Source organism: Neltuma alba, unplaced genomic scaffold (genome assembly GCF_004799145.2).
Source record: "Neltuma alba isolate B1F8T4 unplaced genomic scaffold, ASM479914v2 tig00004110_pilon, whole genome shotgun sequence".
In the NCBI taxonomy this organism is placed as follows: Eukaryota; Viridiplantae; Streptophyta; class Magnoliopsida; order Fabales; family Fabaceae; genus Neltuma; species Neltuma alba.
In genome coordinates, this window is record NW_021633568.1 from 12,639 (window position 1) to 38,080 (window position 25,442).

Consider the following 25,442-nt stretch of genomic DNA (forward strand, 5'->3'; position numbering starts at 1 on the left):
CCTCTGGGTTCTACTCGTCGAAAAGGATTCTCTTCCACTCTGGCAGCTTTAAAACAGTCAAACTTTTCTCGCACCTCAAGGAGGGTGTGGGGTGATGGTGAGCGAGCGATTCTGCTTTGCGTTTTACGGAGATCAAGATCACCTGACATATGGAGATTGTGCCGCGTCACTGTGGGCTTGACACTTGATTATGGCTAAGGTTGTGTGCGCTCGGGTCCCCAGGAGCTCTTCGTTATTCTTCCACTGAGTGGAGAAATTAAGGGTTTCGGAATTGGCTTCTGGAAAATTTATGAACAGCGTAGATTGTCCTTGATGTTGCATTTCTACGTGGAAGAAATTTAGGCGTCTAGATGTAGCTCTTCACACCATTGCTATGACGATTAGGTTTTCTTGTTTCAATTCCGATCTTCACAACAAGCCAAAGGTAAGTGGAATATGCTCTGTATGACTCTTTCTGATTTGTACTTCCTTTTTTTTTTTTGGGGTTTATTGCGCTTCCTTTCTATCAGAAAGTAGTTCGACCTTCTATTGAAGCAATGGCAAATACTCTGCAAGATGGTTCCCAAAGTCAAGCCTCTACAAATAATGGTGTGCCTACAGGCTCAACCCCATTAATTTCAAATGCACGTGGACGAGAACAATTGAATAAACTGAATGATAAGGGTGGCAATTTGATTTCAGTTGAGCGTGGATGGATGTCGGAGAATCTGAGAAACAGGTTAGATGATGAACATGAAAACGAAATTCGCCATACCGGGCGTCTTAAGAAAAGTGTCTCTCTAGAAAGTGGACTTTACCAAGAGGGAAAGCTTTATACTGACAACTTGGCTGAGGATTATTCAGATCATGTACTTTCTTATAATGATCCCGAAAGCCACAATGAGTCCACGATTTCGGGATGTAGAATGGATCGTGATATAAACGCGGCAGATAGGGGGAGAACAAACCAGTACTCAGAGATACATGACAGTTTGGGTCCAGGAAATGATGGTTCGATTTTTTCAATTGAAGATCCAACGCTTTTAGAAAAAGATGCCCCGGAAGCTTCTGACACTCCATTATCCGGCGGATGTGCCGGTGACGACCATACTTCTGGTCGCAGGGCCCCAACTTTGATGCTTAAGTCGTGTTCTTTTCCCAATATCATGGCTTCTGCATTATCTTCAGAAATATTCTCTTATGATGAACATACTGCTTCAAGGTCCAGATCTTCTGAGGATCTTCAGGCTTTAAGCTTGAGGCTGAAAGATACTTTCATCGGTGAGTCTGATATTCAAGTTAGCTGGGGACAAGCAAGGGGAAAAAAGATGGACACTATTGAAGAAAATCATATGGATGGGGATGGCTCCTTTGATGATGTTTATGATGCTCATCCACTCTGTGGTTCAGCAAGAGACTGGGTAATGCCTCTTACAGATGATATAAATGGAAGCAAAACCCTTAAAGGCGAGTCCTCTGTTCGGCACTTGGATGATTTGGATAACAAGGATTTTAGGATTAAGCGTATTGAGGACTGGGTGACTGGTCTGGAACATTATGGACCTCCTGAGGAAACAATTGAATCGTCCGAATTAGTTGGTCCCTTAAACGGTAATTGCATTAACACGTCAGAGAGTGTGGCTGCTGCCCGGGTGGATGGTATTGTCACTCCTAGCATGGAAGCTGCTAAGAGATATGTCTCTTCCCTAAGTCCTAATGCCACTACGGCCCATCTAGCTAATTGCGGGTTGGTTACGATCCCGCTTCTTAGCGTGTTTGTAACTTTGAAGGTGCTCAATTTGTCTGGAAATGCTATCGGTTAGTAAGAACTTTGGTTTTTTTTTTTTTGGGTTACTTTTTTACGTTTAACTCTATCAATCTCATGAAGCCCATGAACCATGGCCAGGTTACCTTTTCTCCATCGCTGATCTCTGTTTTAATTATATTTCCAGGGAGGATAACGGTGGGTGCTCTTCCTCGTGGACTACACGTTTTGAACTTGTCCAAAAACAATATATCAACCATTGAGGGATTACGTGAACTAACGCGACTCCGTGTTTTGGACCTGAGCTACAATCGTATATTAAGAATTGGACATGGTAGGATCAATTCTAGAATATATTTTCAGTGCTAGCTATGATCACCTTAAAATTTTGATTGCTGAAATCTTAATTTACCTTTTTTTTTTTGTCGATTTTTTCGGACGACATCAAAGGGCTAGCTTCTTGTTCATCTCTTAAAGAGCTGTACCTGGCTGGAAACAAGATCAGCGAAGTAGAGGGGCTGCACCGCCTCTTGAAACTCAATGTACTGGATCTTCGTTTCAACAAAATATCAACAGCGAAATGTCTGGGTCAGCTTGCTGCTAACTATAACTCCCTGCAAGCTATCAGCTTGGAAGGAAACCCAGCCCAGAAAAATGTGGGAAACGAACAACTAAAGAAATATCTGCAAGGCCTTCTTCCCCATCTTGCTTACTACAATCGGCAGCCTATGAAAGCCGGCACTTTGAAAGATGGTGCAGATCGGTCAGTGCGTTTAGGCATGAACGCTCATCAGTCCGATCGTAGCCTTAGATTAGATCACAAGACCGCAAGGAAGGGCAGCCACGTCGGAGGATCACGGCGGCCATCAACACCTAGCACCACTACTGTTCATGCTCGTAGAACGAAGACGGTGGAGTCATGGAAACACTCAAAAGGCAAACAAGTGCACCTCCCGCCAACTGGAGCCAAAGTGACCTCCCAAAGCCGAAATCATTTTGACGTCGTCGGCAAACTGTTAAACTTAGGACAAGGCCTCTCCATTCGCAAGAGTCGCAGCGAGGGAACTCTTGGAGCTTTATGAAATGATTTTCAATTGCAAAATGCAGTGTCGGTTTATGTTGTAGCCTGTGTTTCAGTGTTCTTCTGTTTACTGCTGGACTACTTTACGGCTTTATTCATGTGTTTGCTGTGTTAGACTTGTATAACATGCCTTTTGTTTTCATGGCCTGATATAACATGCTAGTTTTTACTTCAAGACATAAGCTCAGTTTGCAAAAATAGGATGCCACCTTTACAATAGACTCGTGCGTCACATGATGCTTAGCCCTTGTTTCTCCATGACTTCCACCGCAGCGGGAGTGAATACTCATCTACTCTCCATTTCTTTTTACTACTGTTAAATTAAAAATTTTAATGATCTAAATTGATCATTTTATAAAATAGTCATAATTTTATATAAATAAATTCAAACCGTTAAATTCAAGTTTGAACTGTTATTGATTATTATTATTATTATTATTATTATTATTATTATTATAATAAAAAAGAAAATATATCTTTCCTCTCTTTTTCACTATTCACTGTAGTTGTGAGCTGTTACAATCAAATTTTAACAATTTAAATTTACATACATATTTTTTAGCCAAAATTATAATAATACTTTTATAAAATATTAAATCTAAATTATTAAAATTTTAATTGAATAATAGTAAATGGATAAAAAATGGTAGATGAGGGAAAGGGCAGAGAAGTGTAAGATGTTTGGATAGAATCAAAACCATAATTTTAAAAGTATTTTTATGATATATAAAGTAAATATGTAGAGAAGAAAGCCAAACACTCTCGTCACCGAATTCCATGGTACCACCTTATGCCATGCCAGATAGCCCCCCTGTTTACCTCATTTTCTTCACTTTCTCTTTGTAATTGGGCTTTGGGCCCAATGATTTAGATTCCCACGTCTCTGTTTTAACATGCTTGAACTGAATTTAAGCCATCCAACTCCACATACCAGAGCATAAATGAACTTAAGATTAATAAGCTATAACAGGATGTGGCAAAATCTAAGCTAGCGGCACAAGTGAACATCAAGCCAAGCCTATGAAGATCTACAACTTTGGACTTGACCTTCTTGACATTTCAACTAAATGTATAGAAATTTTACAATTGTGTTGCATAAATACACTAAATATTCAAAGAGTAAACATGGAATACCGCTCCTCCGAAACCTTCCTTCTCCCAGCAGGGGAAAAGTGCAGAAAAGGATGTGCTAAATACATATTTCGTTACAAATTACGACAGAAAGGTCAAGGGGAGTCTATAACAGCCAACAAGAGAAAACAAGGAAGGAGAAAATGATCACTAACAAATTGAAGGAGTTATTCAAGCACTGCCCTTGAAGTGAGGTCAATATGCTCTGACCCATCATTCAGCATCTGTTGACAAGTCAAAAGATGATTAAAATTAAACAAGGTAACATCAAATATCAATGGTATGCAACACCAGAGCACCCATGTTCTTTAATAACAGACGTAGTCAAATGATTTTTTTGCCATTCCAATCGGTAGCTCTGTTTCTGCCAGCACCATAGTTAATACTCCTCCAGTCCTAAATATAATACTCTCATAGTATAAGAGTCTTATATTTAGGACCGGAGAAGTATAACCTATGGTTTTGTGCAAATAATGCCACAGCAGCCACACGCGTTGGAAAAGACCATAAACATCTGAAATCGTAACACAATCTTAGCAGAGATATTTGAGTGGAACACGGTTTACGTGATAAAATTTCAATGTTATTTAGGAAGACACCGACGAAACGTAAGACTTCTGGTAGCAAAATATGAATTATAGAGTTATACACATGAAAAAGTAAAATACCATGACACCTTCGCAGCTCCACCATATAGAGTGGGAAGACTACATCTAACATGTTTACATCCGAAGGCCTTTATTGAAGAGAACATCATCGAGCATAGACGTATATTATTTTGCGTGCAAAAACAGAAAAAAGGAAGAGATCATGGAGAATAATCTCATTTCGAACTAACAGAACAGCGCTCTAATACATCTTACCAAAAAGTTCATACAGCCACAAGAACCTCAAAGCCGGTTTGTTTTTCAGAGCCAGGCAAGCACTAGTAAGTCTAGAGACAAAGGGCACAAATTGATGCGAAAGGTGAACAAGACTACAGTATAGCGTCACTCGGCTATATTATTCATTTATAAGCAAAATCAAAGCTATGCTGCAGACAAAACAGATTTCCGACAGTCCTCGAAGAAGGCTAAGTGACCAGTTGACTCATTTTGTAAATCTAGGTTGTTAGAGGAACTTCTAAACATATTCAATTCAAATTACGTCCCTGCAATTTACATTCAAACAGCAAAATAGGGTCAACATTTCTGCCAGAAGTTATCGCTCTGCAGTAAAATTCCAACCACGCACAATTCAAGTTATAAATGCTCAATACCAAATGGAAGTGAGAGTCATATGCAATCAAGATGACAAGATATTCAGTAAATATTAACTTGAGGAAAAATTTTGATTATAAGTTGAAGCACAGGAAAGTCCAAGGTCAAAGCCTAAACCTTTCTGTTCATCAGGTGCATCGGGGTCCTCATGCTCCTCCTCAGGTACCGGGTAGAGCTCCACCTCTTCCCCAACTATTGCTTTGCCCGCGGACTTACCGCCGCTGCTTCCGTCCTCCTCATCCGGGTATCTCACAACCACAACAGGACAAACACAGTGGCGAACGCAATAGTCACTGACACTCCCGAGCCTACCCTTCGTACTTCTCTTGGTTGCCCCAAAGCCTCGACTCCCCATGATCACGGCGCTAAGTCCCAATCTCTCGACTTCTAAGCAAAGCCGCTCTTTCATGTCATGGTCTTTGACAATGTGAATTTTGAAAGGTATTTGAGCATCCACGAGTGGTTGAGCCAAGTCGCTGGCCTTGGTGGTCGTGAAGTTGTCGAAATCTTCCTCCAACTTTTGCTGCGACTCTTCGGAGACAGTGTCGGCATCGTTCGGGTTAAGATCACCGGAGCCCCAGTCAGCGCCGTAGAGAGCGCTCACGGGACGCACGTGAAGGAGGATGACCGTGTCTCCAGGGCGGAGATAGTTCTGGGCAGCCCATCGGACGGCATAAGCACTCTCATCGCTCAGATCAACGGCGATGGCGATTTTGCGCTGAGCACCGGATGTCGAAACGGACGCGAGGAGAGAGGCAGGAGACGAGGGCTGTTGTGTCGGGACCGGGCGATCCGGTTCGGGCCGGGCCTGGGATTGCCGCTTCATGCCGACGAACGCCGAGACAATGGCTAGGCGACCGGAAAATCAGGAAGAGAGAGGAACCGAGGTCAATGGAGGAATTTCAAACAAATGTGTGACCAAATCGAAACGGCATCGGAGTCGATCCAAGGTTTCTTGCCCTCTTGTTTCATTCGGATTTCGTACCTTTATTTGGCACATGGCATCCCCCGTCAATGTCTGTATGGAGACGGCGGTCCTTTCCTTTGTGGGGGAGGGGTATATTGGTCACCACATAATAGTCACGACGCTATTCGCTTTCACCATCCATCTCTAATTAAATTAGATAACAACGCCACGACCATGTTATGGACTGCTGCATGACATCTCGTTATTTATCTAGACAGTAAATAAAATTTGCGACCTGAGACGGGAAACAAAATTGGAAAAGTCAGATTTAATATGTCTTCTTTTGAATTTTAAATTTTAAATTTAGTCCATCCGAATAAATTTTGAAAAGTTGAAGGATTAAAATAAACTGGGTAAATAAAGCATGAGTTTGAGTTGGATCCACTTTACGAATGATGGAGAGGCCCGAGGGTTTGGCGGTGGAGAACCAAAATCAGAATCCTCTTTTGTTAGGTTGTTTTGGGATTGAAAGGCAAGGAGAGAAAGAAAGGGGGAAATGAGAACACTCACAGGGTGAGGTGAGACGAGGAGGGGTTGAGGGAGATGGGCCAATCAATTGCGCGTGACACAGAGATGAGGTGATACAGAACAAGAAAGCCAACGATATTTTGGTCCCCCGGGGATGAGTTGGACAGTGGGGATTACTTGCTGGGTCAGATGTCATGAATACAGGGTTGTTGGCATGCACGGGCTCAAAATTTTTTTTTTTTGTTAAAGCATAAAAAAGTAAGGCTATTCAAAGTACTGTCAAGTACTAAATATAAGTATCTCTCTTAGCAAAAATTTGAATTTTAGTTTCCTACGCTGTGATGGATTTGTTTTTTTTACTAGACTAATCCTGTTGGTGCATGGACTCAACGTACGTGTGGCGTGAGTTTGTTGGAGACAATACAGCCTGCGGGTATTGCATCTTCGGTTTATATGCCAGTCCCAGGCCCAACCCAAGTTTTGCCACATGCGACTTCTCCTTCCTAAATCCCTAACCTCCATATGATTATTCATTTATTCTTTGACCCAAAAAAAAAAAAGGAACCTGCATATGATTATTCTAATCATAAGGCTCAGTTAAGCTAATTTATGGTTAATCTAGTCTCCTGAAATATTTTTACACTGATTCTCTTATATACTCAGCTTCCTAAAATATCTTTTTAATAACACTAGGTATTTTAAGTTTATGCTTTTTATGTTTTTTTATTGAAGAATGAGTTTGAAATTGCACAAAAACATTTTAAAATATTGGGCATGCTGAATGAATCGCGGGTTAATTTAAAGTACTAAACGCTCTTAGACAAATATTTAAAATTAATAGATGCATCTTAATTGCTCTCCAATTCCCCTTGGCTTTTACTCCCCGCAAATCAAACCAGAAAATCAGCTTCCCGGGATAAAGCCGGTATCTTTCACTTACCAGTCCTGCCTCTCATTCACTGACGCGCGCACCAATAACAACATAAATGAACGGTGCTTGAACTGGGGAGGCAAGAGGGGGTGCCGACTGCCAGGTTTTCTCTAACCATCCTAAATACGAGTACAACAACTTCTTCCCTGCAAATGCCACGTGACAAACAACCAGAACAGCGCCCCTTCAAATCCTTTGTCAGTGACATTCCAATTGCGGTTTCTAATCAAATTAACGTTCTATCTTTCTGCCAAGTTTTGGTCTTATTTGGCCTGGTCAAATCTAAGCGCTTTTTTTTTTTTTTAATGGTCCCCCGTGTTTGGGAATTGGATGGTTTCCTTTTGGCGGTATCCTCTGCGACCAAAAGGGCATTTGATATTTATATGGGACGCTCCGTGAAGACCAGTTTGAAAAACTCACGCCGAGGGCAAAACAATAGACTCTCCTTAAAAATACCCTTTGGGGCATATTTATCACCTTTGCTTTTTGTTTGGAAAAGCAGCAGACTGACGATCTTATTACTTGAACAGAATTTGTCCTAGGGATTCATACATTTGTGTCCTTGTGCTTACATCTGTTCGTTGTGTTTTTCTCCCTTATACACCGGAAAAAACCATATAACGGTTGTGTTATAAATGATAAGGATGATGCTTGGAGCTTGACGCAGAGCATCAAGTTTAAAGAAGTAAAAATCAAAGATATTATGTATCAGGTACCAAACAAGGAAGAACATGTAAGTCTGTAAAGACTTCCTCCTGCTTGGTCCATAAAATAAAACAAAAATAAAAAAGGCAACAAATTATCTAATATAAATAACATGAAAATTTTACCCCTGTTTTGAGAATATTTTAAAACAACATCGCTAAATAAGCAATAATAACATTATTGAAATTGGAAAAAAAATTATTTCCTAAACAAAATTATTGGATTTATACCATTTAATTTTTTTGTTAAAAAATAAAACTTGTCTAATCAGTAATCCCTACGTGATCAGAGGTGGATGGAGGATGGGCATTGCGAGAATGGATTCACGATAAAAATTTTGAGTTACAATTGTGAAAAAAATTAAAATAAATAAAAGGGGTTTTCTTTTGGGCCAAACTTAAAAGGGCCTTATATTTTTCTTAAGAAAATGAAAAATTATTTTCGATTCTTTAATCTTATCTGAATTTTCAGTTTAACTCATTGATTTTAGGAAAAATCACAAAGAATAGACCGCTAAAATAAAAAAAATTATAAATAGAGGCCTGTTATAATATTAGTTTGAGTTTTGATGATAATAGTATAAGTTTTAACAACAATTTTATAAACGGGTCCTTATATGTAATTATTTAATTTTGGTGGTCTTTTTCTACAATTTGTCCTCAATTTTATAAAATATCTATTTATTATTTACAAATGATTTTTTCAATAATTATAATTTTAAAAAATTGAATTTAATATGAATGAAAATCTTTTGTCAACATTTAAAATTTTAATATCAATATTTTTTAAATTTTATAAAATTAATGAAACAAAATAAAATTTTACATAATAAAAGACTAAAAATATATCTTTATTTTTTTAAAAAAAAGAATAAAGTAAAATCAATCATTCAGACAAAACTAATGCTAATAGCCCACTAAAAATTGGCTTTGCTTGCTTACGAGTTATAGGTTATGGCTTCATTTGTCTTTATATTTAAAACTATTTATAAGCATATTTCAAGTAAATTGAGGTATTCCGGTAAAAAATAAAATAAATTGAGGTAAAAATCTTTTATATATTTATTTTTTTATTTGATAAATTAAAAGACTAAAAAAATATAAAAGATTCCAAACAACCCTGCAACTCTAGGGGAGACGGAAAGAAAACATGCACCTAATCACACCTGGAGGCCGCTCATAGGGTCAAGTCTAGCTAGAAACTTAGAAGGCGTTTGATAAGATAGAAAAATACTTTTAAAAGATATTTTTTTTATAAAACAAGATAAATTTTTTTATATATTTATTTCATATACTGTAAAAATATTTTTAAAATTATGATTTGGTTTCTATCCAAATATTACTTCCGGTCCTAACTATAAGAACAAGTTGAGTAATTTGAAAAGATTAAGAAAGTAAGTTGAGTTAGTTATTTGTGTGTTGTCTTTCTTAAAATATCCTTATTAATCAAATATATTGACTATAACTATTATGATTAGAACGGTTATTTTGAAATATATATATATAAATATGAGAGATAAAATAAATTAAAATCTTATATTTAAAATTAAAATAAAAATTAAATAGGATCTTATATTAAATATGGGAAGTAGTATTTTTTTTAGAGTAACTGTCGTAAAATGAAAAGACTTTCAATTTCAAAACTTGGGATTCATTTCCCGCCGATAAAAACGCGCGGTCCCCACTGTCGCAAGCACGCATGTCACTTGGCCTCTCAGGCTCTCACTCTCCAGTTCCTCCGTAGGGAAATGGTCAGTAGGTTGGTTTCGGTGGATCGTTGGGCGGCGGGCAGTCAGGCGTATTTCCTGACTCACCTTCACTCCGACCACACCAACGGCCTCTCTTCTTCCTGGGCCAATGGCCCTCTCTTCTGTTCCCGCACCACCGCCAAACTCTTCCCTTTCAAATTTCCCGAATTCAACCTCTCCTTGATTCGCATCCTCCAAATTGGCACCTGGCACTCCCTTTCTCTTCTCTCGCCATGTGGCTCTGAGACACACCTCCAGGTCATGGCCATCGACGCTATCCACTGTCCTGGTAATTCTGCCTTTTATTGCCTGTTAACTGTTCGCTCAATTTCCTGAGAGAATTATTTCTCTAGAATTTACCACTAGACTCAAGTTATTCAATATTCATGGTGAAACGTTAGATGTACTGTTCTGAAATTGTGAAGAAACTTGTAATCCCCATTAAGATAATGTTTCTCTGACGACAGGTTCGGTGATGCTCGTGTTCCGTGGTGAGTTTGGCTGCTTGCTTTATACTGGCGACTTTCGTTGGGAAGCAACTTGCGAGAGGGCCATGAGGAGCAGGGACATGCTCCTCGGCGCTCTCAAGGATCAAGTGGTTGACATTATTCACCTGGATAATACATACTGCAACCCTTCGTATGATTTCCCCCCTCGACAAATCGCGGCTAACCAGGTACACTCCCACCCATAGCAGTTTAAGGGGACCAATTATGTTTCGATGAGCTCACTTTGACAGCTAGTAACCGTGCCATTTCTCCAGTCAAGAAGCCGGGGGTTGGTTTGAGCTGGAAGTCTATCGTTTTAAATGCAGCTAGTTAACCAGAATCTGTACTATTTTTCAGCATGCAGCTTTTGATTTTTTATTTATTTATTTTTTTGCAACACCATATGGTCCATGGACAATGGTGCGTCCTGTGCTATAATCTTGTATGATTAGTTTTGGGATATTTTTACCTTGAATCTAATGTGTAATAATATTAGGATTTCTGGAGTCGGAAAAGCAGTTTATAAACTTGGTGTCTGTCACAGATAATGACGAAGAAAATGGGAAAATTAAAGCATAGTGTCATCAACTGAGCTTCTTGCAGAATTGGTTTAAGTTAGTTTAGGATGCATGAGTGTCTTAAAAAGAATAATTTTCTGAATTATTGGAGTTCTGATTTCAGGTTGTTAACATCATTTTGTCCCATCCTGAGCACGACATCATTATTGGGATTGACACTTTGGGGAAAGAGGATCTTTGCATCATATTGCACGCGTGCTTAAAATAAAGGTCTCTTCCTATCCATTCTTGAGAGTAAGCCACAAAATTCAGTTCACCACACTGGGTCGACTTTAATAATATCGTAGCAAGGACAGAGGGAAAAATAGTTAGGTCATTAAATCAAGCTAGCAAGGCTCTTTCCAACGCATCACTGTGATCTGCTCATCTTAAACAATTTTTTATACCTTGGCCTGTCTCGATATTCTATTAGAATCAATGCGTATGTTTCTATATTGGTTTTCAACGTCATATATTATCTGCATATTCTGTAATTCTTATACAGAACTTCGTTTTTTCCTTTGGTTGGAATGATAAAATTTTGGAATTTGTACTCCTCTGGTTTAATTTTTCACTCGTTAGCTTCTATTTTCAACTGAAGATTTGGGTGTGGCCAGAGCGCTTGCGGACTATGCATCTTCTTGGATTTCATGATATTTTTACCACAAACACTTCTCTTACTAGAGTGAGAGCTGTCCCTCGGTACAGCTTTAGCATCGAAACATTAGAGGCACTCAATAAAGTTCATCCAACTATAGGAATCATGGCTTCAGGTCTTCCATGGCTGAAGACGGGCCTTCAAATGAGTGGAACTCATGCTGGTTCCTTCCGGATATCTCGTTCTGAAAGAGCACCATGGAGTGCAAATTGTGAGGTCCAAAGTGATCGGCAAGTTGGAAATACAGGACCATTAGAAAGGTTTCATGAGTACATTTATTCAGTCCCATACTCTGATCACTCAAATTTTGCAGAGTTAAAGGAATTTGTGAAGCTTGTCCGACCAAACACCCTGAAGGGCATTGTATCTTCGTCATCATGTTATATCGAGCCAATGTACTATCTAGGTAGACACTGTGGAATCACGCAGCCTGCAAGACAGTTGCATATGAAGCATACAAGCAAAGGAACCATTGAAAGAGTAGTCGCTGTCAGCACCAAAGCTTCAACTCTCGATGATGAATTTGTCAAGTCAGAGAGCAAAAGACGAAAGACATTGAAGGTTAAGTCTTCAGGATCTCGCTCGACCAAATTCAGTATATTGAGAAGAAGGGGGCGTGGAGCAAAAATATCGGAAAATGACGGTCCTCATAATAGCTGAGAACCGTCTTGGAAGATGGTTCCGAAAATAAAGGATTATGAGCATTCATGGAGTTCAGAAACTACCTCGGAAGTCCCCTTGCGAGTTATGATCTGCCTAGTTCCTCAACTCCAGAATTTTTAACGGCGCATCACTGCATTGTAATCCTCTTTGTATATAATGTTTGTTATGGAGATCAGGATGAAATATGATTTCTTATGTTTCTCAGATGTAATATTTGTTTGGAAGCCATGTTCGGCCTAACTTCAGCAAGGGAGAGAAGCTGTGTATTATTTTCCTGAAGAAATATCTTTGGAAAGAAAATGCTCGGCAAATGTTTTTTGGCAAGAATCAGTTGTTTGAGTTATGACGAAATCATTTTTCGCGATGGAATTGTAGTAAAGTTGAGGAAAAACAGCAATATCCTATGATTACTGGTAAGAACTTCATTTCGGTCTGGCTGAAAAGACTTTCAGGGATAACTATTAACTAGTTTCGTGTGGTGCAACGAGTTGAGGAAGAGCTAATCATTTGACTCATAATACAATTTGTTACAGTAGTTACATTGTGTCTAGATAATGCTCTGATATTCTCAGGTCATTTGTATCTTATTCTTGCATAACAAAAAAAAATATTAAATTGATAAAATTTTTCACTCTTGCCCCTATTAAAGAAAGTTTATTGATAAAAAAAATATGTTGTGTTTTCTCTTACCTATTTTTTATCGTATTCAATAGAAGTAAAATTGAAAAACACCATTAATTAGCCAACAAGTAATTTACAGGAGTATATAGTAATAGAGTAGTCTGGAATTTCCTGCAATTTGACAACTCGTATGAGAAGAGTGTGTAGATTTCTTGACTTTTGATGACTGAGAATTTTCCTTCCATGTTTGGTCCAGAACAAATCCCAATTCAAGATTTTAATTTCTTTTGTTCTTCATCCTCCCTTTCTGTTTCTAGATTCCTTTAAAAGTACGCATGACCATCAATTAAAACTCCTTGGATTTCCATTCCATTTGCGCTTGACTACCTGCCGTAAAATACGCTACGCAGAATGTAACAAAAATACGCACACTGGACAAGAGAACCAAAACAGTCTGCGTGGAATGTTGAATAAAAGCGTGGAAGCTCTAGAATATATGAAAATGTTGATATTTCAACTTGAGAATGTGATTAGTGATGTCCACCGAGCGACCTGACCATTTGTTCTATCGCTATGCGATGATAATACTTGTCCTCTGCATTGTTTTACACGGCGATGACTGGATCAACATTCTCAAGTGATCACCATCTATCTCTACTGAAAATTAACAAGATTGATAAAAGGTTTGGCTTGACTTTTGCTGGTGGTAGGGCCATATATGATATTGTAAGTAGCATCACCCGTCACCTTCCTCCTTCAGACTCAACCAGCTCAGTATTACTGCCCAACATCGCCTCTCCCACTTAACCAAACATCTATCCACTACTTTCTGAACTGAGGAGCCATGGACAGCATGAAGAGACCATGGTTCTGGATTTCAGTTCTCATCCTCTGCTTCTGTTTTATCATTCATTCTTCTTTTGGAGCTTTTACTTCCATCTCTGCAAATCAATCTCTTTCTGGCGATCAAACTCTGATATCCGAGGAAGGCGTCTTTGAGTTGGGATTCTTCAAGCCAGGTAATTCCTCTAATTACTACATAGGCATATGGTACAAAAAGGTCTCTCAAGAGACCTATGTTTGGGTAGCTAACAGAAACAAACCCGTCCCTCACAAACATTCCGCCAAGTTAGAAATATCGGATGGTAATTTAGTTCTCTTGGACGGGTCTCAAAAGATTGTTTGGTCAACAAACTTGACTTTTCCATCCTCAAGTCCTGTAGAAGCGGTCCTTCTTGATAGTGGGAATCTAGTTTTGAGAGATAGGTCAAATGCAACAAAAGATTTCCTTTGGCAGAGCTTTGATCATCCAACTGATACCTGGCTTCCAGGAGGTAAAATAAAATTAAATAACAGAACAAAGCAGCCTCAATATCTCACTTCATGGAAGAATAGCGAGGACCCTGCAGAAGGCCTTTTCTCTCTAGAGCTAGACCCCAAAGGAAGCACGGCCTATCTCATTCTTTGGAACAAGTCTGAACAGTATTGGACCAGTGGTTCTTGGAATGGACAAATTTTCAGTTTGGTACCAGAAATGAGGTTAAATTACATCTACAATTTCACATTCGAGACAAACGAGAACGAGAGCTATTTCACCTACACTGTGTATAATAATAGTATTATATCACGATTTGTGATGGATGTCTCGGGGCAAATCAAGCAATTTACATGGTTAGAAGCTAGCCAACAATGGAACTTGTTTTGGTCACAGCCAAGACAGCAATGTGAGGTTTATGCATTCTGTGGTGCATTTGGAATCTGTAACGAGAATTCCATGCCATCTTGTACTTGTTTACTTGGCTTTGAGCCGAAGTTCCAGAGCAATTGGACTCTGAAGGATTACTCAGGAGGCTGTGAGAGGAAAACAAAAATCCATTGTGAGGACTCCAATTCTTCGAATGGAAAAAAGGACAAGTTCCAAGAAACGCAGAACATGAAATTGCCTAAAAATTCTCTATCTGTTAGAGCAGGGAATGCAGAGGAATGCCAATCAACCTGCTTGAGCAATTGTTCATGTGCTGCTTATGGATACGATAGCAATGGGTGTTCAATTTGGCATGAAAATCTCTTAAATCTCCAACAACTCTCTCAAGATGACAGCAGTGGAGAAACTTTATATCTCAGGCTTGCAGCTTCCGAGTTTCCTGACTCTGAAAACAATAAGGGGACGACTATTGGTATTGTTGCAGGGTCGGTGGGAGGTATCGGGATTCTCCTAGCTATACTTGTGATGATAAGGCGAAGAAAGAGAATTGTTCAAACAAGAAAATCTGTAGAGGGTTCATTGATGGCATATGGGTATAGAGATTTGCAAAACGCGACGAGGAATTTCTCAGAGAAGCTAGGAGGAGGAGGTTTTGGTTCTGTGTTCAAAGGAACATTGCCAGATTCTAATGTTATAGCAGTGAAGAAGCTTGAAGGCATTGGCCAAGGTGAGAAGCAGTTTCGTACAGAAGTCAGTACAATCGGAACAGTCCAACATGTAAATTTGGTCCGACTTAGAGGGTTTTGTTCCGAAGGAGCGAGAAAACTGCTTGTCTATGATTACATGCCAAATAGTTCTTTGAATTCCCATCTGTTTCAAGAAAACAGATTTGAGATTTTGGACTGGGAAATGAGGTACCAAATTGCCCTTGGAACAGCGAGGGGATTAACTTACCTCCATGAAAAGTGTAGAGATTGTATTATACATTGTGACATCAAACCAGAAAACATTCTCCTTGATGCTGGTTTTTGTCCAAAAATTGCTGACTTCGGCCTTGCAAAGCTAGTTGGACGAGATTTTAGTAGGGTTCTTACAACCATGAGAGGAACAAGAGGCTATCTTGCTCCAGAGTGGATATCTGGGGTGGCTATCACAGCTAAAGCTGATGTTTACAGCTATGGGATGATGCTTTTTGAATTTGTGTCAGGCAGGAGAAACTCTGAGCCATCTGTAGATGGCCGAGTTAAGTTCTTCCCTACTTGGGCTACAAATGTTGTAATCCAAGGTGGAAATATGCCTAGCCTATTAGACCCAAAGTTGGAGGGAAATGCAGACATGGATGAGGTAGCACGAATACTAAAAGTTGCCGCTTGGTGTGTCCAAGATGATGAAACTCAGAGGCCATCCATGGGTCAGGTGGTTCAAATCCTTGAGGGGGTGTCGGGTATCAAGCTGCCTCCAGTTCCGAGATCCCTCAAATTATTTCTTGAAGAAGACCAGGCAAATATTGTGTTCTTCACTGATTCAAACTCGAGCTCCAACCAGAGTCACAGGTAAGGAGCAACTCTTCAACGGCCTCCTCTCATACTCAAAGCAAACTCTCATCTGCAGCTTCACAAGAGTAAGCTGCTGATACAATTTTTAATACCATCGTTCTGCTCTGTCGCGTGTCTTTAGTTAATAAATGATATGTATAATGAGGACCTCTTGCCCGTATGATCGTATGCGTAGTGGAATGTTATCCAAGGGTGGTTGATCATTTGGGTTATGGGAATAAAACTGTAATAATACTTTTTTAGAAATTCTAAATGCATATATTTTAGTTTATTTAAATTATGATCGTATATCTCACCCAAAAAAAAAAAAGTTATGCCCGAATATAGGGAAGAGTGTTATCTAAATATCAGTCGATGTTTTGCCCGAATATGAAATGAATTCATGCATGAGAATAGCTAGAGGCCACCATCTTAATGAAACAGTCCACATAATCCCACCAGATATTTGTCTATTTTGATCATCTAGAATGCAACAAAATGTTAAAAACCTTGTTGAATGATGGGCCACGGGTGTTGGCTTGTAAATGAGCTCACACATTCCGTACATGACTATATGAGAGCAGGGGAGAGAAGGAGCGGAGTTCTGAGGAGATACATGTAGCTAACGTAAAGAGAGAGAAAAAAAACACATATTTTGTTAGAGTTCAATAGTATATTTAATTTTGGGTTTTCATTTATTAATTTATGCTTAGTTAATTCTTGAAGACACCCACTGACTAAAACGACAGACGTGTAGGTGATGTCTATGTGGGCAATTAGAGTGAGACAACCAGCCAGCCACTACTTGTTTTGTATGTCAGCTAAAAACGAAAGCAACACGTTTTCTTTTGTTACTGAACTAGGAAATGGACAAACTAGACGAATTTCAAGAATCTCAAGGCACTTCTTTTCCATTAGTAGGACATTGTCAAAATCATTGATTTTTGCCAACATACCCATTCACTCCTCTGCTTTCTCTTCTCTATCGCCGGAATCTTTAGTTGTTCTCATGCTAATATTTTGCAAATTACATTATACTCTCCTACATATTTACTCACACCAATATCTGCTTATTATATTGCACTCTTGCCCAGAGAAACCTCATTTAAATATTTAGACAACAGCAAAGATATATGGACTCAAAACTTTAGTTCTCAATTATCTTTTAAGAAACTGCTGAGCTTGGAGTTACTATTAACATCTGAGATGCATAGAAGGAAGTTTAGGCAAATTTGGATTACGTACGCAAACCCAAGGACAGGGAGAAGGGGTGAGTGTGTGAAAAATAGACGCGGGAGCTTGCTGGGCTTTACTTGCAGAGGAATCTGTACTGTGAGGACTCGGAGTCGAAATAAGGACTGTATCTTTAAAATTAATTCATTTCATTTTCCCACACATTGAGTCAGAATTATTAATAATTGAGACAATTGAATAGCAGTGTTTTGGAATTTTTATTTTAATTTATGTTGTCCCGAAGATTGCTTTGGAAGTGTAAAAGAATTGGAGGACCCTTGCCGCAGAACCGATAGAAGTTGGAATTTTTTTGACAAACATCACATATCGTCAAGATCGAATTTCTTTTATTCTTTATGAACTCCTATTCATGGCTTCATGCACCGTGAAAGGGAACAAAAAGTGGGGAGGGAAGTAAATGTGAAGCAACGGATTGCTCCAATCTGCCCCCTAGACCAGAGAGCTATCTGTACGCGAAAAAGTCTGCCTCGCTTTTGGGATGTGCCTGGAAAGAGCTTGACTTCTGAAACCCACTAGGAGGAAGCGCGAAGCACGATAAAGAGGATTTTGGCGTCAAAAATTGAATGCCCCTTTGTGGTAGTTCCATAGGTGCAGGGCTTCCTTTATGACTGCTTTACTCTTCTCGACAATCTGGCCTTCTCTTTTGCGCGGCCATAATCTTCCTGCTTTCACCAGGGAGAAAAAGTAGAGGCACGTTGATGTCAAGAGGGCACCCCAGTACTTACCCACCATCACCGTGAATATTAAGCTGAAGACAACTATGAATGTCCCCGAGCACTCCCATTTCCTTTCCTTCTCTGATTTGCCTTCGCGCCTGCTTTCTTTGTCTACAGAGTGAGATGACTTGGATGAGTTCTCTGACTCCGAACCGGGGGTCCAACAAGACGACGGCGAATCATTTGAAGAGGAACACGACGACGTTGGTTCCGATTTCGTTTCCGGAATGTCGGAAGCTTTGGTCGCCTGGTTCAGTATGGGTCTCCCATCACCGGATGATCTGCGTTTTGATCCACGAAGACTTGGAGGGCGAGCTCCTGTACACTGAAACCAGAAGATATTGAAAGAAATGAATATATAGCATTAACTTGTGTTTAAAGAGAGAGGCAAAAATGGGGTGAAAGTGGATATGAAAGGGGGAATTACGAGTCGGGTTTGAAGGGCGAGAGCTTTGATGAGCAGAGAAAGAGCTGGCTTGGGAGGATGATGCTGTGCAGAGGGGTGATGCTGGGGAGGAAGAGGAAGAGAGGCGGTGCGAAAACTGGAAGCGCGGTGGAGGGAAGAAGATGGAGGATCAACGGGAGGGCGAAAGCAGGAAGAGAACTTGCTGCTGTTGCTCCTTGAAACCTTCTTCATCATGTCAAGTAGGTTGACGATGATGATCCTCAACACCCTGTTTGTATCAAACTGTATCAAGCTCTGCCAGCCTTCGTCACCACATATATAATAAACACACGCACTATTCAGTATTCACCACGGAAAAAGTCCAAAGCTTAAAAAAGAGGCACAATTTTAAGGGGGAAACTAAAGCTTGTGGCCCTTCAATGTCCAAGAAATTAATGCTGCTCTGCTAAATTTTCACCCGACAATGTCTTCATGCACTTTGACCGCACTCTAAACACTAGTTTGAAGAGCTTCCAATGGTTGAGATTCGGTTTTTTTACACACACACACACTATAAACAGTAATTTATTTTACTAAGATGCTACAGCATAAAAAATATTTATCGAGATATTACGTTTTAATATCATTCAAACCAGAGTTTAAATTTATAAAGAACTACCTTAAAAAAAATAAAGTTGTTTACACCTTGAACAGCTTTGATTTTGTCTTTTAGTGGCGTTGTTTTTTCTTTTTTTAACTTCTTCATCCTTCCATTATTTTTCCTCCTTTTTAAGTTTTTTTCATTCTTTCATAAAAGAACTAGTGGTGTGTCCTACCTTCATGAATGGATTTTATTTCAATTTAAAATTTGATTTTTTTAACCTAATTAAGGTGCATTTTTTATTAACTTTTTAATAATTTTTATATGTATTTTCTTAAATGATGAGTACAATTTTATGTTTAGTCATTTTATATGTCGCCTTATAGACCTTATGTACGTCGAATTTTATATTTCTCCAGATACTATAGTCAAACTCAATTCCCACTATGTAGCATTTGAAGAATTTTTTTTGTTATAGACAAATTTAAAATTCGTTGTATACAAGGCCTACAAGACAACATAAAAAAATGATTAAATATAAAAGTTTAAACAAACTTAACATATAAAATGACTAAGAAAATATATGTAAAAAATTATTTTAAAAAAAGTTAATCGAGAAAATGTATTTTAATTAGGTAAAAAAAATCAAATTTTAAGTTGAAATAACACGGATACAAGAAGACAGCACATACCACAAGCTCTCTTTAAAAAAAAAAAAAACTTAAAGAGGAGGAAGAATAATGGAAGAATGAAGGAGCTGGGAAAAAAAAAAGGACACTAACACTAAAAGACAAAACCAAAATTGTTCAATGTATGAATAACTTAACTTTTTTAAGGTGGGACCCATTGAGTAAGAATAACCGAAAATGGAACCTGTTGGTTAAATTAGGCAAATCTGGGAAATGATTTCCCCCCCAAATCATAATTAGATTCATGTCATGCTGTTCTTCATACGTCGTCATTCAAACCGAGGAATCTTGCAAATCTGTTTTTTGTTCCTTAAAAAAATGGTAATAAAAATTAAAAAAAAGGTTTTCTATTTGTATATTTTTATTCTGAAATTACCTCACAAGCTTCTAATGAAAAAAGTTTAAATCGAATTGAAGAAATGACGCCCATGGTTCTTGCACATTTGGCGTTTCTTTCAGCCTGAGCACATCTTCATTAACGAAACAAATATTTAATTTAAGAAAGGAAAAATGACTTGGTTTGAAGCTTATATTGTTCGTCCTCACTTTGAATCCGTAGGATTCATCATGGCCGTATCATTATTTTATGAGCACTTAAATATTTCTTGTCAATTCTTTGTTCGCCGTCTGGTATATCCTTTATTCAACAATATTCTCATTGTTTCGAACCATCGTCTTCGTGATTTCCTCCTTCCCGCTTTCTTCTGTTCATCTTGTTCCCCGCCACAAAATTCTCACGTTCAATCCCGCCGCATTGCTAACAGAACCAAGATGCTCTCATTTCAAAGTGAACTTCGATCTTTTCTTCAAACACAAGCCCCCAGAGAATAGCTTGGTAGCAAAATGTCAAAGACCATGTTAGAACGCGACTTACAATATTAATAAGTATTTGCGCAAAAGTATTTTTTTCAAGTGCTTTCAAAAGGTTCCTAAGTGGGCTCTGCCGTTTTTGTCATACCCCAGAGGCGTTTCCTCTTCCCATACTTTTTGGGCCACTCGGAAGGGAAACAATGGGCTTGTAAGCCCATTATTGATTTTTGTATTTCCTCATTTTTGTCCTCTAATTACCCGCCTCATTTTTCCATCTCCTCATTCTCTTTCTCTCACTCTCTATCTTCCCTCAACTAAAGGTGTTTGTAGAAAATAATATATATTTGTTATATTTAATATTTTAAAACAATTTTAATTAAATTTTTTATTTATCTAATTTAGTTATTTATATCAGACCAAATGGAGTACTGTATTGCAGTTGAATCCGTGAAGTGGATGAACCTCCGAGTGGGACCTTGCGTCATTATCTCCCATGGCTCTTGTCTTTCACATAAAGAGACGTCTTTGATTGCAGTTGATGAATATTTCTTTCTCGTTTAATTGGCATGTTGGGTTGTTAGATGTTTATGCTCAGTGTAGTTGCCCTTTTCTATCTGGGTTTTTTGTCTTGTGCTAATAAGCTTCGTGTTGGTTCTTAAGTCTTGTTCTTGACATTTTTGAACTCTGTACTCAGAAGTTGTCACCCCAAAAAAACAATAATAATTAGCGTAATTATTTCTTGTCTTCCTATAGTATATTTCCTCCCAAATGCTATGTGTAAATTTAGGATCCCAAAGCTTTAAATAAACCTCAGGTTATGGTTAGAAAATGATTTATTTCTGGCACTTCTGCCCGGTCTGCACCGGAGTGCCATCAAATCAAGAATGAATACATCTACAAGAAAACTAAATAGTATTAGCATCTTAAAAAATTGGATTTTTGCTCCTGTGCCATACTGCACAGCAAGTCCCCTTTTTTTTTTTTCCTGTTTTAGAAAAATAAGTTTAGGTAAAGTGTATGTGCAGTGTTTGGTTATTCGTGTTAAGCAAGGGCATATGATTAATTTGATTTTATAATCCATATTGATTGTGAAGGTCATAAGCTATTGTCTTGTAGTCCTGCTTGACCCTAATCTTGCGCGTTTAAGCATATACACGTGAAGCTTTGCCTAATGTTGAATTCAAAGTATACCTTGTAGTAATATTTATATTGTGCAACATGAATTAGCCACGTTAATGGCCTGATGGTCAGCATAAAATAAGTTACCCAACAACTTGTGGTTAGACTATACATATTGTGTACGTGCAATAATACAGTATTTAAAAGTATTTAATTAGTTTACTTGACTCAATCATGAAAGAGATGGATGAAAGAGTTAAAAAGTCCAATCATAAAATTAAACTACATTGCAATGAACTATATATGAGCTCCAGTCCTTAACATGCACTGGAACTCTCTTTGGATGGGACCCATTACACGTAATAGGAATATTTTAAAAAAAAAAAAGGTTATAAACTTGAAAAACTAAGTATATTGAGATATAATACCTATGACAAAATCTAATCTCTAACTAGCTTCTTTTTTTAGCTGATAATTAGTTTTTGTGTGTGTTTATACGGAATAAACACTTCGCTGCAATTTTTAAAGGCCACAATGTTCATAAAGGGATTTGTAACCTGACCTCATCACATTGAGGGCCTGTTTGGGTATCTCCAAACCGTGGTTTCAGAAGCACTTTTCCGCAAAACGAGATAATCTCTTCCACATATTTACTTCGTAATCCGTAAAAGCACTTCTGAAACCATGGTTTGGTTTCTATCCAAACTAACCCTGAGTCAAGTAATGCAAGGGAAGAAAAGCAATAATGGTGACTCCAAATTTGGTGTGGGTGATGAAGAATCATGCATGGTCATGGATCGATGTGGAAATAAAGAATCGTTGTTGTATGAGAAAAACTAAAGTTGGATTGCCTTTCACATAACGACAAGGAAAAAGCAAGTAAGACCATTTTCAACCCAAACTTTCAATAAAGTTGGATGGATCCATATGAACGTTTTTATGAACGGGTATCAATCCTTGCTCCTTAGCCTCTTTTCAAAACCAGATTCCAATCTTGTTCATTTTGGTTTCATGCCCTTCATTTTGATGCGTATCTAACGCATTAATTCCAATTAAGAGTTACGAGTACTTACGAAGAAAATTCGAGTGGGCCTTTCATCTATGAAAGTTTAAAGTGATCAGCCATCGCGTGATGCATAATTTATAAATAGTGCTGTAATTGTTTTTGTAAGTTAGTTACGTAGTTTTTAAATTCTAATTATAATATGTATGCAATTTTTTTTACAATTTTTATAAAATATTTAACATATCAAAATTACAATTAAATTAAGCTTCAAGGTGTGGTGTTCACTTTTGTTTCCTCTGTAATTGCATGCTAAGCAGATTTTACATTATCGGTAACTCAATAAAACTATAAATAAAATGGCAAAAACAAAACCAATTTACTATGAGAACGGTATGTTGACTACTCTTATCTTCTGAACGGGAGGGAAAGGATATTTCTCATCAAGATGGTGGGATTACAGGCGTCTTTGGCTCATGATTGGCCTAATAATGATGACGGCCTTATCTACCCTCTCGCTTTCTCTTCTTGATACTTTTTTTTTTTTTTGCATTACGATCGAAATTTTTAAAAACACTCATCCACACAATTCAGAAAAAAAAAATTCTCGTAAATATACTTTTTAAAGAATTCCATGGCCATACAAAAAAATGCTTAGTATCGTTTAGACGGTAATAAGACTCTAATAGTAAAATGCTCGAATATAAAACTTTGTGTTAAATAATTTATATTGACCATTGGTCGCTTGGTCAAGTGGTATATGTGTGGGTGTAGGGTGTATATGTTACGGGTTAGATCCTGCCCTCTTATAACTGGGAAAAAAAATCATATTGAGGATATTAAAAAATTTTATTTGTTGCTAAGTGTGTAGATTTGGCTTTGTATAGAGTCCAATAACATTATATGATTTATTAAACTGACTCTATCTAGTAGGATAAAATTTTATTATTGTTGTTAAGTGTGTGTACAGATCCAATTCATTGTTGCACTTTAGTGGGTTTTTTTTTTTTTGGGGCCTCAATGAACTTTAGTGTTTAAGAGTGCGATTGTTAAATTTCTAGTGTTATAGTTTATTTATATGTATCCTCCACGTGGTATTATTTTTTAGGGAAAATGGCAATTAGGTCCCACTAAAAGGAATTAAATACAAAAAGGTCTCTTGAAATCATGAAATTATTTTAAAGTTCCAAAAAAAAATTTGCATTAAATTTTATTTATTTGACAAACCAGCCGCGATAGTTGTCAATCCTTGCACCCTGAGCTGTCAACCACTGCTCTTTCAGTTGTCAATACAAACTTAAAAAAAGAAGAAGGATAATTTGGTAATTAAACAAATAAAATTTATTACAAAAAGGTCCCTTGGGACTTTAAAATAATTTCATAATTTTAAGAGACCTTTTTATATTTAATTCCCTTAACTGAGACCTAATTACAATTCTCCCTGTTTTTTATCAGGTGATGTATCACATCAGAAGATCTAGACAATCTCCACAGCACTGCAAGTTTTTTTTTTCCTTTTTCTGACCAGACACAGTACTGCAGGTTTGTTCTTGTTTGGTGGAGGTATCTACTCATATTTTTTTTATTTTAATTATAAAATCTTATTTATAATCTTTAAATAAAATTTTATAATTAAAATGGGAGGTAGTAATTCGCAATAAGCTATATTTATATTAGGCCCTGCTGAGGGGGCAGCAGACAGATTTAAGATGCCCTTTAAATCACGAACTGGATTTTGGCAATAATTTAACTTATTCTTTAAATAAATAAATAAAACCACAAAAAATGAATGGCAGAGTAACGAGGGCAACAAGAGGTCCTCAAGATCGTCTGAAAAGATGACTAGATTATTAAAGGCCATTTTATTTAAGATTAAAAAATGATTTTAGTCGGGTTAAGTATGATGAGATTGTCTGGAGTATGAAGGAATTGTTTAAAGAATTTAAGCTAAATATGGGCGAAATGTGTTAGGAATAATTCATAAAAAAATTAATACGAGTAACTTTTTCTATCAAAATCTTCATGATTAGCTTAACCTTCTCCTAAAAAGTTAAGTATTCAACTTAACTAAAACCATATTTTAAATTCTAAACAAATTGGTTCTAAATTTACTTTAAACATCTGGTTTTTGGCACTGCCGGCGCACAAGATTTATAAGCTATTTCAGCATGTTTTATTAATTAAAATAAAAATTTAAATATCATTTAATTTTATCTTAAAATTTAATAATTTTTTAACGTTATTATTGTGTAATATATGCTCAATATGAGACTGTTATTATGAATAATAAATGAATGTGCAATTATATATTCAATTGAAAATTTTAATGATATAAGACTTACAAATAAGACAAATAAAATATTCTCTATTTACTCTGTAAATAGAATTACACAAGTTAGATTATAAGTAAAGAGAGGGAGTTAAAATCTTAAGAAATAAAAAAATTTATCTTACTCCATTTTTTTTTTGGGGGGCTGATCATCTTACTAGATTATAAGTAAAAAATTGATTATTTTTTTTAACCCGAGCAAGGCCTACTTTTCTAATATTTATTTATGGTATGTTTTCAAACTTATTATTAAAATTTGTAAAATAAAATTAAATT

At 37.4% G+C, this 25,442-nt stretch overlaps 4 protein-coding genes across 4 annotated transcripts; 3 read left to right on the forward strand and 1 right to left on the reverse strand.

Annotated features, from left to right (window-relative positions):
- Positions 1-205: 205 nt before the first annotated feature.
- Positions 206-3,023, forward strand: LOC114743725 (uncharacterized). Its single transcript, XM_028931943.1, has 4 exons — positions 206-424; positions 510-1,797; positions 1,932-2,078; positions 2,195-3,023. Exons 1-4 carry the CDS (start codon positions 374-376, stop codon positions 2,824-2,826), a joined length of 2,118 nt encoding a protein of 705 aa, XP_028787776.1. The 5' UTR covers positions 206-373; the 3' UTR covers positions 2,827-3,023.
- Positions 3,024-3,846: 823 nt separating this feature from the next.
- Positions 3,847-6,227, reverse strand: LOC114743722 (universal stress protein PHOS32-like). The gene is made up of 2 exons (XM_028931940.1): positions 5,333-6,227; positions 3,847-4,180 (listed from the first exon to the last, which is right to left on the reverse strand). Exons 1-2 carry the CDS (start codon positions 6,039-6,041, stop codon positions 4,170-4,172), a joined length of 720 nt encoding a protein of 239 aa, XP_028787773.1. The 5' UTR covers positions 6,042-6,227; the 3' UTR covers positions 3,847-4,169.
- Positions 6,228-10,003: 3,776 nt separating this feature from the next.
- LOC114743727 (5' exonuclease Apollo-like) lies at positions 10,004-12,542 on the forward strand. The gene is given in 5 exon segments (XM_028931945.1): positions 10,004-10,322; positions 10,501-10,709; positions 11,203-11,278; positions 11,281-11,309; positions 11,680-12,542. Coding segments are annotated over 5 exon segments (1,320 nt in total). The 5' UTR covers positions 10,004-10,033; the 3' UTR covers positions 12,397-12,542.
- A 1,274-nt stretch (positions 12,543-13,816) lies between these two features.
- LOC114743728 (G-type lectin S-receptor-like serine/threonine-protein kinase At2g19130) lies at positions 13,817-16,558 on the forward strand. Its single transcript, XM_028931946.1, has one exon. It carries the CDS (start codon positions 13,865-13,867, stop codon positions 16,280-16,282), a length of 2,418 nt encoding a protein of 805 aa, XP_028787779.1. The 5' UTR covers positions 13,817-13,864; the 3' UTR covers positions 16,283-16,558.
- The last annotated feature ends 8,884 nt before the right edge of the window (positions 16,559-25,442 follow it).

What these genes read in the sequence shown, in the direction of transcription:
- LOC114743728 (XM_028931946.1), top strand. Translation starts at nt 13,865, where the DNA reads ATGGACAGCATGAAGAGACCATGGTTCTGGATTTCAGTTCTCATCCTC.
- LOC114743722 (XM_028931940.1), bottom strand. Translation starts at nt 6,041, where the DNA reads ATGAAGCGGCAATCCCAGGCCCGGCCCGAACCGGATCGCCCGGTCCCG.
- LOC114743725 (XM_028931943.1), top strand. Translation starts at nt 374, where the DNA reads ATGACGATTAGGTTTTCTTGTTTCAATTCCGATCTTCACAACAAGCCA. An exon ending in ATCTTCACAACAAGCCAAAG is followed by an intron (nt 425 to 509) that starts GTAAGTGGAATA and finishes CCTTTCTATCAG; the next exon opens with AAAGTAGTTCGACCTTCTAT. An exon ending in TTTGTCTGGAAATGCTATCG is followed by an intron (nt 1,798 to 1,931) that starts GTTAGTAAGAAC and finishes TTATATTTCCAG; the next exon opens with GGAGGATAACGGTGGGTGCT.